The sequence below is a fragment of the Seriola dumerili genome, unplaced genomic scaffold, assembly GCF_002260705.1.
Source record: "Seriola dumerili isolate Sdu_G_001 unplaced genomic scaffold, Sdu_1.0 BDQW01000191.1, whole genome shotgun sequence".
In the NCBI taxonomy this organism is placed as follows: domain Eukaryota; kingdom Metazoa; phylum Chordata; class Actinopteri; order Carangiformes; family Carangidae; genus Seriola; species Seriola dumerili.
Genome location: NW_019174446.1, coordinates 1032361 through 1044942, shown reverse-complemented (window position 1 = coordinate 1044942; position 12582 = coordinate 1032361). Strand labels below are relative to the sequence as shown.

General features: G+C 41.4%; 1 protein-coding gene across 1 annotated transcript; it reads left to right on the top strand.

Annotated features, from left to right (window-relative positions):
- Positions 1-2062: 2062 nt before the first annotated feature.
- ldlrad4 (low density lipoprotein receptor class A domain containing 4) lies at positions 2063-11796 on the top strand. Its single transcript, XM_022753530.1, has 3 exons — positions 2063-2194; positions 5686-5736; positions 11203-11796. The coding sequence occupies exons 1-3, from the start codon at positions 2081-2083 to the stop codon at positions 11794-11796; spliced, it is 759 nt and encodes a 252-aa protein (XP_022609251.1). The 5' UTR covers positions 2063-2080.
- Positions 11797-12582: the final 786 nt, after the last annotated feature.

Genomic DNA, 12582 nt, shown 5'->3' with positions numbered 1-12582 from the left:
TTTACATTTCAACTCAAGCTTGACAGTAACCCATCCTAATGCAGACACATCAGCTGGGGAGGGTTTACTGAGGCTGCGAAGACTGGGACAGATTGGGTTGAACAGGAGTGGGATGGTCCCGTCTTTAATGTTTTGTGTTTCTCATATTTCTCATAAGAAGTTATTTTGTGATTGAGTTCAGCCATAATCAAATGTCCAACTCTGACAGTCTCTTCTGGTTTTCTTGTCTTCATCCCTGTTGTGTCAAAAAAGTGTGTTCAGGTGGCTTGTGGGTAAAACACTCCAAAAAATGTGCACAGAGCTTTGTGGAGAAAGTGTCCACCAGCATCAATTATAGCTCAGATAGCTGAGTGTACGTTGTGTATTGTTCTTGCCGAGCAGCACGTACACACAAGGACACACGCTGTACAAACACACACACACACACACACACACACACACACACACACACACACACACACACACACACACACAGAAACTACACACAAGTGAGTGTCCAGCCGTGAGTAAGAGTGTGAGTCAGAGGTCAGACTGGGTGCCAAAACCAGACAAGGTCAAGACTTCTGCTCAGAACAAACCAACAACACATGACAAAAGAGTCTCAGACTGCAGGCAGGCAGGGAGGGAGGGAGGGGGGACGATGCGAGGGAGGAAGGAAAGATAGACAGATGAAGAAAGTGGGAGACAATGGAGAATAAGAAAAGGGAAGGAATGATGGTGGGTGAGGTAGGAATGCGTGAAGAAAAAAAATTGATAAAGGCAGGAAGTGTTGGGAGATGGCAAGAAGAGACATGGGAGAGAAAAACTGGTGGCGGTACAGGAAGTGGGAGGAAAGGAAAAGAAGGATGAAATGATGAAGAAGAGACAAGAGGCAGGGGAGGGAGGTCATCCCAGATCTGTGTGTGTGTGTGTGTGTGTGTGTGTGTGTGTGTGTGTGTCAGTCACAGATTGTTTCTTGTTGTTGGTTGAAAACAGAAACACCACAGTTATTCAGGGTTTCCACAAAGGAACCACTGTACGCTGGGACAGACACCACATTCTCAATCATCAGGCTCACACTCACACATACCACACACACCATACATACACTCAGTATGTGACAGACTGACTGGGAGTCTGACCTGTGCTGCCCCCTGCTGGTGAACACGTGTTAGAACAGGCAGAGTCCTGCTCAGTCCAGGACTCTGTGGCTCCTTCAAAAGTCATGAATCATTGTTTCAAGGTCCGTTTAGTAGCTTTGTCTGGAGCTTTTGATCAGATCATATGGTTTTCATCAGTGGGTGGAGCCCAGTTCAATTCAATTCTTTTTAAATCGGCCTTTTTCACAGGAGGCATTTGGACTTGTGGTGGTGTTACTGATGACGTTGACGTAAGTGTTGTGTTGAAGTGTTGAAGCCGTGACTGAAGAGGACAGACAGACAGACAGTTTGTTTTTTTATTCCATGAAAACCAACAAAGAGGGTAAACAGCAGTCACAGTCTGAAGACCTAATAGGAATTCAGCCATTGTTCATTTTATTAATTACAAGGTTTATTGAAGATTGTTTTGGACCTTTGGATTTTGTGACTGTACACTGGTCAGACAGGAAGTCAGGATGTAAGAAATAAAACAATAATTTATTTGTCTCTTATTGTAGAAAAACTCTCATGCAGTGCTGAATACTCTGCAGGGAAGTATTCAAATGAGATAATTGGAGAATGTAAACATTTGTCGAGGGATCTTGAGTTGATTTCGTTTTGTTTCACAAGCTCAAAAAAGTTAGTATTTACTGACAACTGTCAGCATTTTTTCTTTTATCTAGAACTTTTTGAACAAGCATCAATAATTTTAAATGATTATCAGATTAATCAAGAAAATAATATTCAAATAATCAATAATCATTAGTTGCAGCACTATACTTATACCTGACTTATGATTGTGCAAATGCAATAGGTGATGTTGTTGATGTTTTTTGAAATGTTACATTGTTGTGTTTTGATGTAGGTTATGTTGAACCGACATCTCTTCTAACCCCCCCCCCCCTTTGTGTGTTTGTGCAGCTGAACTGGAGTTTGTTCAGATCGTCATCATTATCGTGGTGATGACAGTGATGGTGGTGGTGATCATCTGCCTGCTCAACCACTACAAGCTCTCTACCTGGTCTTTCATTACACGGCAGAGCCAGGCCCGCAGGCACGACCATGCCCTGCAGCAGGTCAGTATGTGTGTGTGTTTGTGTGTGTGTGTGTGTGTGTGTGTGTGGCTGAAAGTGAATGAGGGGAAAAAAAGGAAACTGTTTGTGTTGGGTTGTATTTCTCTGCTCTGCCGGTGCTGTTCTCTCAGCACCCATGGCAATAACATTTTGATCTAAACTGATGGTGAGTGAAAAACTGTGTGTGTCAGTTCATCTGTTCCCTCCGAATATCGCTGCGTAGTCGCTGTGACTGTGCATCCTTTATTTCTGGAGCAGGACAAACCTAGCTCACCAGTTTGTTCCCAGTGAAGCTGCGCTGAGCGAAATGAATCCTTTTATCCCAGTCACAGTCCCTGTCCCAGTTTCACTGAGGTAACAGCTTTGCTCCAGTCTGTGAGGTGAACTTGCTGAATTGGTTTCTTCAGAGCCAGACTCTGTCAGACCTTGATGTTTAATTCACTACAGCACTGTCTAGACAGCAGCAGCACTGCCCCCATACTGACAGGGCGACACACCGGGACAAACACACACTTACTTACAAAGCAAGATTGCACCCGCTGAAACAGGCTCAGGTACAGAACATGATGCGCAATGATTGGTCTGTTGATATATTCAGCTTCAAGACTCTAGAAAAATAACATCAGCTGGTTTGCCCCATTCCAGATGATTTAAATTCAGCTAATAACCCCTCGTCTACGGTTTTTCATCTCTCCTGTCACTTTCTGCTCTGTACCGTCCAATCAAAGCAGAAATTATTCAAACAGAAGCAGACACCAGAGCCCTTCAGATGAGGGAGTTATGACAGTGAGGGGTCAATTGTCTTCCACGGGGAGCAACAGGATTTTCCACCAAACAACTCATTTCAATGACTAGTACAGCTTCGCAAACTGATTCTGTGTATTGTAAACCAGTGACTGATGTTTGAAATATTAAATACTTAGTACTGAATTATTAACTATGGAAATAAGAGTGAAATATTACTCCATCTTCTGTATCACATCTTACCTTCTATATTAAAATGTATCAGTGCATTACATTAAATGAAGGTAGTTATGCACTAATATGAATGTAGCCAACATAGAAGATTGCCATTCAGTCATGTGCACTGATGTTTAAGCTAGTCTCGTCCATCATAACAAGTAGCATCACAGAAGGATGTCAATCATTAAATAACTTATGTAGTGAGAAATAAACATTATACTGTTAGTTATTGTTAACATGAATTATAATGTCATTTATTAGAGACAGATGAAGCTCTCTCTGAACAGTGGCAAGAAAAAGTATGAACCCTTTGGAATGACCTGGTTTTTCTGCATTAATTGGTCATAAAATGTGATCTGATCTTCATCTAGGGCTATGTAACATACTATTCATACCAAGTATGATGTCATGGTGTGGCAGACTCATGAACAGAGATGTTGATCAGCTCCAATGACTATTTTAAGCCATCAGTTGTTACTATTGGCCTCATTGTTACCTCACCGATCATTCTGTGTTGAGCTTTTAGAGTCATCTTAGCTGGGTGCGCACCTCTAGAGAGAGTAGCCACAGAACTCAATAATCCCACTGATAGACAGTTTGTCTGACTGGACTGATCAATATCTAAACTCTTTGAGATGACCTTGTGACCATTTCAGCTTTATTCAAATCAACAATTTTTGATCTTAAGTCTTCTGAGATCTGTCTTTCGTTTTTATAAGTCAGTGTCTCTAACCCACATCTCCGATCTGGTTTCACTGATAGGCCCCCAGGTTTGATAACTCCTGACTCCAATTAGCTGCAGTTGAAGCCATCAGTCGAGGGGCTCATGTACTTTTTCCAGCCCACACTGAATCTTTGAATGATGTTTTCAATATGAACTAGAACAAAACAATGATTTGTCTTTTCGTTAAGATAGATTGTGTTTGTTCATACTTGTAACTTGGATGAAGACCTGATCGTATGCTCGGACAAATTTCTGCATGGAGGTAATTCTAAAGGGTTCACTTATTAAAAAAACTCTACGTCAGATTCATGAACGTGTTCTTAAACCGCAGAATTGTGCACACCTGTGTTCTTAGATTGATGAATGCCAATCTCCTCTTAATTTGAAAGCGTGTGCCAGTTGGCCCTAATTAGCATAACGCCCGAAAATGCCCTCAAAAGGGAGTGAGACTGAAGGGTCGTGTGCAAACACAGGCAGAAGTCACAAAGAGACACCGTAAGGGAAAGCTGAGGCGGAGCACTAGATTCAAAACACAAAAGGAACTTTAGTAGTTCTGAAGTGGAGGTGCTGCTGCAGGAGGTGAGCCGCAAACGAGCGGTTAAGTGTTAATGTAGTGTTCATTTATTTTAGAAGACCGTAATGCTTTGTAAAATAACAATTTTTTTTAAAAATAAATGACAAAAATATTATTGTAAATAATATAATATTATATAAAACTCAATAACCACTTATCTTGCTCAAACACATCAGCACTCAAATGTGCGTAAGAGGTGCTCTTGAGTGTGTGTAGATTCTCTTCTTACCTATGAACAAATCCAGAACACACATCCAGTAATTGATTACATATCTATTAATATGTGTGTATTACGTATATGTGTATTAACCCTGCAGGTGAAGTGTCTCATACTCAAGTGTGAAGTGTCAAATACTCTCATACTGATAGTGGAACAATTTACAAACAACGTTCGGTGGTGACGGTCAAATAGCATCTCTGTTAGCTAAGGACACAACTGAAAGCAAAGACAAATATATGTTATGTTCATATAATAGAGTCTAAGACTGGGTCTGGTGAAATAAAGATTAAATACCTAAAAAGAACCATATTCTCCATACTGTGACCGATGCCTTTGCCCCTAACAGACACATAAATAACCAGGATTTATACACGTTTGTCCTCCTCAGGTTTTTTTTTCTTTCTTTCTTTTTCATTAAATATTGATGACTGTGCCGACTGAGAAAAGATCCTCAAGTTAAATGTAGATGAAGGGAAACCAGAAATTATTTGCAATGATCTTGCCTGAGGAGGGGAGCCATCTGCCTTCTGTTGTCCTTGCTGTCACACTGGGCGGCCGTCAGGCGTCTCAGCATTGCTGATTCATCTTTTGTGTTCTCCTTCAGTTGTTACATTTCGGCTGTTGTTGTTGTTGCTGTTGTTGTTGTTTCTCATTCACTTAGTGTTAAGGAAGAAGGTTTGTATTGTCAGTGTAATGGTCTCCATCCCAGACATAACAACAAAGCTGTAATGTTGAATTCTAAAGCTTGATCAGTAGCAGCCAATCGAACATGCATTAAACATATTGTCAAATATATGTTAAACCTTCAAAAAGACCATTTTGTCATCATTAGAAAATAAAGATACATTAAACGTACTTGTCAGTAACATGAATACGTGAAAATCCCACTGTAGCTCAAACATAAACTTGTTTACGAGCGTCAGACAGGTGTAGGAAAATCTTCACACCACCCCGGAACTTCACAACTTTGAAATCTAAGCCTTTCTCTTTGTTTTGTCTGTCTCGATGTTTAGGATGGGTGTCTGTGGCCTTCAGACAGCAGCTCGAGACAAGGTGCCTCGGAGGTAAGACCACCATCACTCTGAGCTCTATTCAACCCACAGCCAGGCTTTAATCACACAGAATGGCAGTCCAGGCTGGGCTGTGGCTGTGTTCGATGTTTACAGCCGCGGCGACTCTGAGCACCCTGAACTGTTGCTCTCAAAAATGTTTTTAGATAGATTTTTATTTATAGCACCATGACAGCTGTCTAAAAATGTTCTTTACAACACCAACCTGTCTCAAGAAGTTTCAAGTGTTGAGTGGGGCTGATATGATCTACAATTTGTAGTATAAGTTGACACATTTGCTGCTTCTCAATAATGATAGATGTTGCAGTAAGTATATATTTAATACATAAGCACATGATATTTCTTTTTCAGTGCTGCGCACTTTGTATTTTACCAGAATAATTACAGGACTAAAGTTTTAGCACTTCAGGATTGGACTTCAGGTTGATTGATTATTAACAATCATCCCACGTATGTTTTGTCAAATGGTTTAACACACACTTTCACACTTTGTCATTTGTTGATACAGCTCAGAGAGAAATTGGTAGCACATGATTTGAAGCAAGTGAATGCAAATAAGGAAGAATTGTTCTCATGTAAGAACGATATCACATAGAGTCGTGAACAAGATTTTACAATGAGTAATCTTTCAGTTCTAGTGGAACAAATGGTTTGATGTCATGTCTTGCTATTTCCAGTTTTAATTATATGAAATTCAAACTGTTATTTACAGCGACAACAGTAAATTCAGGTCGTAAGAGATTCACAATGCCGGTAATAATAAACTGGTTCTTAATTGTAACTGGTTCTATTGGTTTTAGTCCTCCAACCTGAACAAACATACAGGTCGGGTTTTTTTTTTTTTTTTTCAACCCTCTGATACGACCCATAGGAGTGTCTCCTGAAATAGCGCCCCCACGGCCGCAGACGTACCAGACATTGGTTGTCGTGGTGACAATAATGAACATGTGAACTCTACAGAGAGCAATGTACCAACCTCCATCACCATGGTTACTATAACTGTGGTCATGGCTTGGTTAGGTGTAGGAAAAGGGGTTAAATGAAGTACTTTCTCAGTACAATGATACACGTAACTCTGTCGAACGTTCGTGGATAATAGAAACAACATCAACAGCTGCTTTTACATGGGAATCAAATACCGCTCTCCTGTGTCATATGCATCCATCCACCTCAACCTCCTCCTGATGTGGACTTTTTCTCTCTTTATACTACGTCACTGCACTTTTCCCTTTGCTCCTGTCATCATTACTACGACCGCTAGATGTCGCCTAGCAACAAAACGGAACAATGAGTCGTAATAACCTGCTGCACAGACGACCTGTGGGCTTGTTTTGTACAGAAGGACAGTCTGGTAAATTTAGGTCCTAAGAGATTCACAATGCTGGTAATAATTTAAGTGGTTTCTTTGCATTGGGCATCGAGAACTGGTTCCTAAACATAACTGATTCCAAAATGTTTCCTTTGAAGAAGAGTCAACTGTAATCTGTTAACTGAGGCTGGTTTCAGGGAAATAGTTGTGTAGCCTTGGAATAACTTCCATAAACAAATTATAGTAAGGACAGGATTATTTGATTACCTGTGCTTTATGCTAATAATGTTGTTTGCATTGTTAGTGACGTTTCACATAACCCGGTAGTACCACTAACACATGGATTTTCTCCCATGTGCTGTTACCTCTATGACTTCACTGAAAAGGTTTAACATGTAGGAATTAACATGTAGAAAAACCTCCCGGCCATTTGTGCCGAGAGAGGAGCTCCTCCTCCTCCTCCCTGCTCTGTGCCGTAAAACAAACTCTCTGTGCCGTAAAGAAATCTACAACGGAGTGTTGGGGCCACATTGAAGGGAAAAAAAGAAATCAGAAATTTTTAGAATAAAGTCGTAATTTTACTAGAAAAAAGTCACACAAAACAGTTTAGGAATATTACAATCAACCAATCAAACAGGTGAAAGGACACTTCTGGCAGCTGCTGTTTGTCAGTCTAACAATAGAATAGACTCAGTTTGTTCACAATCTTTTAATGTTCTGATGATGATGATGATGATGAGCAAAAAGACCTCTGCTAAAGTAGAACTTCACAGGACGCTCCATGTTCCTCATTTTAAAGCTTCTGATGTTTCCCTCTAAAACGACACACAACCTATAATTACAACTTGATTCCTTTTAATATTATGACTTTTTCCTTTAAATATTATTATTTTATTCTCAAATTTACGACTTTATGCTTGTAATTTCAGATTGCTTTCTTCCTCAATGTGACCCTAATACTCGGTTGTAGAAATCCAGTGGAATTTCTGTCGAATTTGGTTTCAGTGGCCTAATCGCTTCTGTGTAGTACAAATGCCTCAAATTATACAGGTTGTGGAAATCACTTAGAGATGATAATGTTGCTACAAGTAGCAACATTCAGAGACAGTTTTGATAATATAGGCTGTAAAGATGGCAACTAACTGAGCAAAAGAAGATCTGAATCCACTCAATGATCTCCTTTGTCTAATGTACTTGCTCTGTGCTAAAAGAAATCTCTGTCTCTTCTCAGCTCTTCTTTGTTTCTTAGTCAGCGTATTTCCTCCGAGCTCAGCCTGGTGCAGTCACTCTGTGGTGACAGGAAAACTCTTAGGGCACAAAGATCTTGGACGTTTGACTGTCTGTAAATATTTGATCATCCAGGAACTGAAGCTTGTATGTTGCACCGGGTACAGCTGGCAATATACTCCAAACAAGATCACAGTTTGGCAAGACTCATGAATACATAACTGCAAACAAATGCCAGTACACTCGCTCTGACTGGTGATCTGTTTGCTTAATGGTGTCCATGCCAGATGGTGGAGCTTACAAGTCACGGTGGGAAGAGATGCCCTGGGAAAACAGGGGATACAGAGTTCAAAGAAGGCTTGAAAACAAACCGGTCACATGATAAGATAGAGACAATTGTATATTGAGGCTGTGTGAGAAGTTTGGCTCCAAAAAGGGGCATGTTTGCACCAAAACAAACTCACCAAATTCTCTCTCATGCGGAGTATCCTGTGTAAACAAAACTAAAAGGAGATGAAAAAGGGATGTGAGGGGTGGATAGAGAGAGAAAAACATAGAAGGCAGGTAAAATGAGTCAGAGAGGAAGAAGAGGTGCAGTCGGATGAAGGGAGGTAAAAAAAAAAAAACAAAAACAAAAAAAAAAAAAGAAAAACACTGTCAATGTTAAAGCACCCAGAGAGACCTGGGAAAAAAGGAAAAGGCCATGGGGAGACAAACACAGAGGGAGAAGCAGCCAATGAGTGTGGGTGGCTGATAGATGCAGTGATGGGGGCTGTGTGTGTGTGTGTGGCGGGGGGGGGGGGGGGGGGGGGGGTGGGGGGGGGGGGGGGGGGGGGGGGGGACGGATTTTGGTGCATCATTAATCAGCAACGCCTCCCCTGACACTGTCTAGACAGCCGTCTGAGAGCTGCCCTGCTCTGCTGCGCTCTGTTCCCTCTGTCAGCTCTGCACCTTTCTCTCCCCCTCCCTCTCTATTTGTCTGGCTCTATACGTTTTCTTTTTTCCTCTCTCTCTCTCTCTCTCTCTCTCTCTCTCCTCTGTTTCTTTTTGTCTTTATCTCTCGAGCTCTCCTTTACTCTCCTTCCTCTCTTTATCTCCGTGGCTCTTTCTTCTCCTCACCTTTCTCTTCTCTGTCTTTCCCTCTCCTTATCTCAGTCGTCTGTCTTTTTAATCCTTTCAGTTCCACTCTTTCTCTTTCTGTCTCTCAATTTCAATTGCCTGATCCTCTGTCCCCCCCCCCAGGTTTTTTTCCAGTCTGATGGTCTCTCCATCCCGACTGCCTTGTCAGTGGAGGTGACTATTGGAGCCACAGTCACTAATTGAAATGGATTCCCTCTGATAGTGACTCGCCACAGTAGAAATGTGTTGAAATGTGAGAAATTAAGAAATGGATGATGCAGTCACTGTCTGAAGAGCTAATTGAAGTGAAAGCTGGTGTATGAACCAGTGTGTTGAGTGTGTTAGCAGGCACTTTGGATCTTTTCTCCTTTTTACTGTAATTACATTGTAATGTCTGCTATGGAGCTATTCATTTGTTTTTGCTACAGAGCTAGCATTAGCATTAACAGCTGTTTACTTACCAGTCTTGCCAAGAGCTTCAGCCTGCATTGTGGTGCTACTTCTTCAGAGCAGCCTAGATGCTACAGCAACTCAGTGTTAGACAGTGACAAGAAGGGCTAACAGAGCCAGAGCTAACCGGTTATCATGCTAACTTCAGTAGAAGAAAAGAAGTGATAGAAATAGAAGCAAAATTAGGGTTTGCTTTCCACCTCCAGAGATAGCTGAACTTACAATGTTTCCTTTAGACTGGTAAGAAAACAGCTGCTAATGCTATTGTTAGCTATGTAGCAATAGCAAAACTTAGCAATAGCTCCTTTAATAGCTGATTGGAGACACATTGGTGGGTCCTGGTGCAGCATCATCATTCATTGGATTCTGAATGTTTGAAAAAACAAGATAAAACATGACAAAAACTTCAAAATGTGTATATACACTCTATCTATCTATCTATCTATCTATCTATCTATCTATCTATCTATCTATCTATCTATCTATCTATCTATCTATCTATCTATCTATCTATCTATCTATCTATCTATCTATCTATAGTGTATATAATATATATATAATATAATAGGCGGCCGTCCTATCTGGACCCAGAGCATATAAATTATTGAAAATTATAAAATTTTGAAGGAGCGTTTCTATTTTAACCTGCACAGCTGGGCCAGAGAGTGGGATACCCACAGAGTCAGAGAAATTCGTGGGTGGATGGATTGTAAGAGGGAAAGAAAGACAAAAGGAGGTGTTGAAGCTGTTCAGTGTGTTGAGATTGTGTATTATGCAAATTATAAAAACTTATAGAGTTCACAGGAATAGAGTTCACAAAAAATTCAAGCCACATTTTGTATTACGTTTTTCTAAAATCAATCACTTTATTTTAATGCTCATGCTCATTCTTAAAAAGCTTAGTTATTATTATTAATTAAGTTTATATTGATAATATATTTAGATATAATAATTAATATCTATAATCGTTATATATCACTTTTCTTTTTTTTTCTGACTTTTCTCAAAGCTTCGTCTTTTTTCTTATACACTTCTGGTGACTTTTATCTCTCTGTTATACTTTCATCTCTTCAGGACTCAAAAGATGAGTAAATACAAACTGTTCAAATGAAATGATGTGAGAGGGAACATCAGTGTTTGGCTGCTCACAGCTGATAGTCATGTGTGAAGATGTGAGAGTGATACATTGATTTACTATATAGTGTCTTAACAAACCAGAGCAGGGTCAGTACAACTCAATTAAATTTTCTCTCATCCTCCCTTTTTCCCTCCCTCTGTCCCTCTCTCCTCTTTTACCCTCACTCCTTTTTACCCTTCTTCCTTACCCTCTCTCCATCCTTCTCTGTCGTTCTCAGGTATTATACGCTCCCCAGGCCAGGGATCGCTTCACTGCACCCTCCTTCATGCAGCGTGACCGCTTCAGCCGCTTCCAGCCCACCTATCCCTACCTGCAGCACCAGATTGACCTGCCGCCCACCATATCGCTGTCGGATGGCGAGGAGCCCCCGCCATATCAGGGGCCCTGCACCCTGCAGCTCCGCGACCCCGAGCAGCAGATGGAGCTCAACCGTGAGTCGGTGAGGGCGCCACCCAACCGGACCATCTACGACAGTGACTTGATCGACATGGGAGGAGGTGGGAGTCTGGGAGGAGTGGGGGGAGGAGGTGGAGGCATGGGAGTAGGCGGTCCGAGGCCGCCTAGCAGTAACTCGGGCATCAGCGCGGCCAACTCCAGTAACCACGGGCGCATGGAGGGCCCCCCACCGGCGTACAGCGAGGTGATGGGCCACTACCCCGGCTCTGCGTTCTTTCTACACCAGCACAGCAATAACCAGAGGGTGGGGGGTTCGGGGGGGCCGGGGAGCAGGACGATCCAGCAGCAGAGCCAATCAGAAAGCACAATAGTACCTACCAAGGCCAAGGAAGGCCAGCCGGAGGACCTGGTGTGAAGAAAAGGCCAGCAAGGCAGGTGGGGGCCACCCACCCCAGACTGAAACTCTTCTCTTCATCCTAATCACCTGTAAGCAGTGGTCTTGCTCACTCTCTCTCTGTCTCTCTGATGTCCTCTTTCCAGACTCTCATGCACAAATAAATATCAACCTTAGCTACAAAAAACAAGGAAAGAGAGGAACCAAGAGTTGATTTCATTTCAGTTTCTTTCCCATGTTAGTAACTCAAACAGCTAGCGCTGCTGCGGCAGGATGTATGCACTGCGAGGAGACTTTTTTTCTCTCCATCATATGAGAAAGAAACATACTGCTAGCACAGATTGAAACCATTTGTTTTTTGTCCCCTCGGGTGATGGCTGCGGGAACTGAGGATGATGTTTTATGTTTTGATTTTTTTTTTTTTTTTTCTCCTTCTTTTTGGACCGGGATCTGTGCACAAAGCAAGAACTGAGCTGAGAATCAAGGACTTACAGAGAACACAATACAACAAGAGACTCACAAACCCAAATCTTAGTGCCAAGGTTCATGAGGAAGCAAAACAAAGGGGGGAAATGACTCATTCTGACATTGAAAACACAAAAAAGAAAAGTTGCACTATCTTTTTGCTGTAAAAGAGAAGAGGGAAACGATGCTATGTGATGATAATAGTGATGATGTTTTTGTTTTGTTTTTTATTTCTTGTTTCGTTTGTTTGGTTTTTTTTTTTTTTTTTTTTTTTTTTTTTTTTTTTTTTTTGTCCTTTTCATGAATGGACTGACTTTGGCTCCAAAGTTGTTAAAACAGTTG

Bases quoted from the DNA above. Each gene is read 5' to 3' on its own strand.
- ldlrad4 (XM_022753530.1), top strand. From the start codon at position 2,081: ATGACAGTGATGGTGGTGGTGATCATCTGCCTGCTCAACCACTACAAG. The intron at 2,195-5,685 runs GTCAGTATGTGT...CTCGATGTTTAG, and splicing joins ACGACCATGCCCTGCAGCAG to GATGGGTGTCTGTGGCCTTC. The intron at 5,737-11,202 runs GTAAGACCACCA...TGTCGTTCTCAG, and splicing joins CGAGACAAGGTGCCTCGGAG to GTATTATACGCTCCCCAGGC.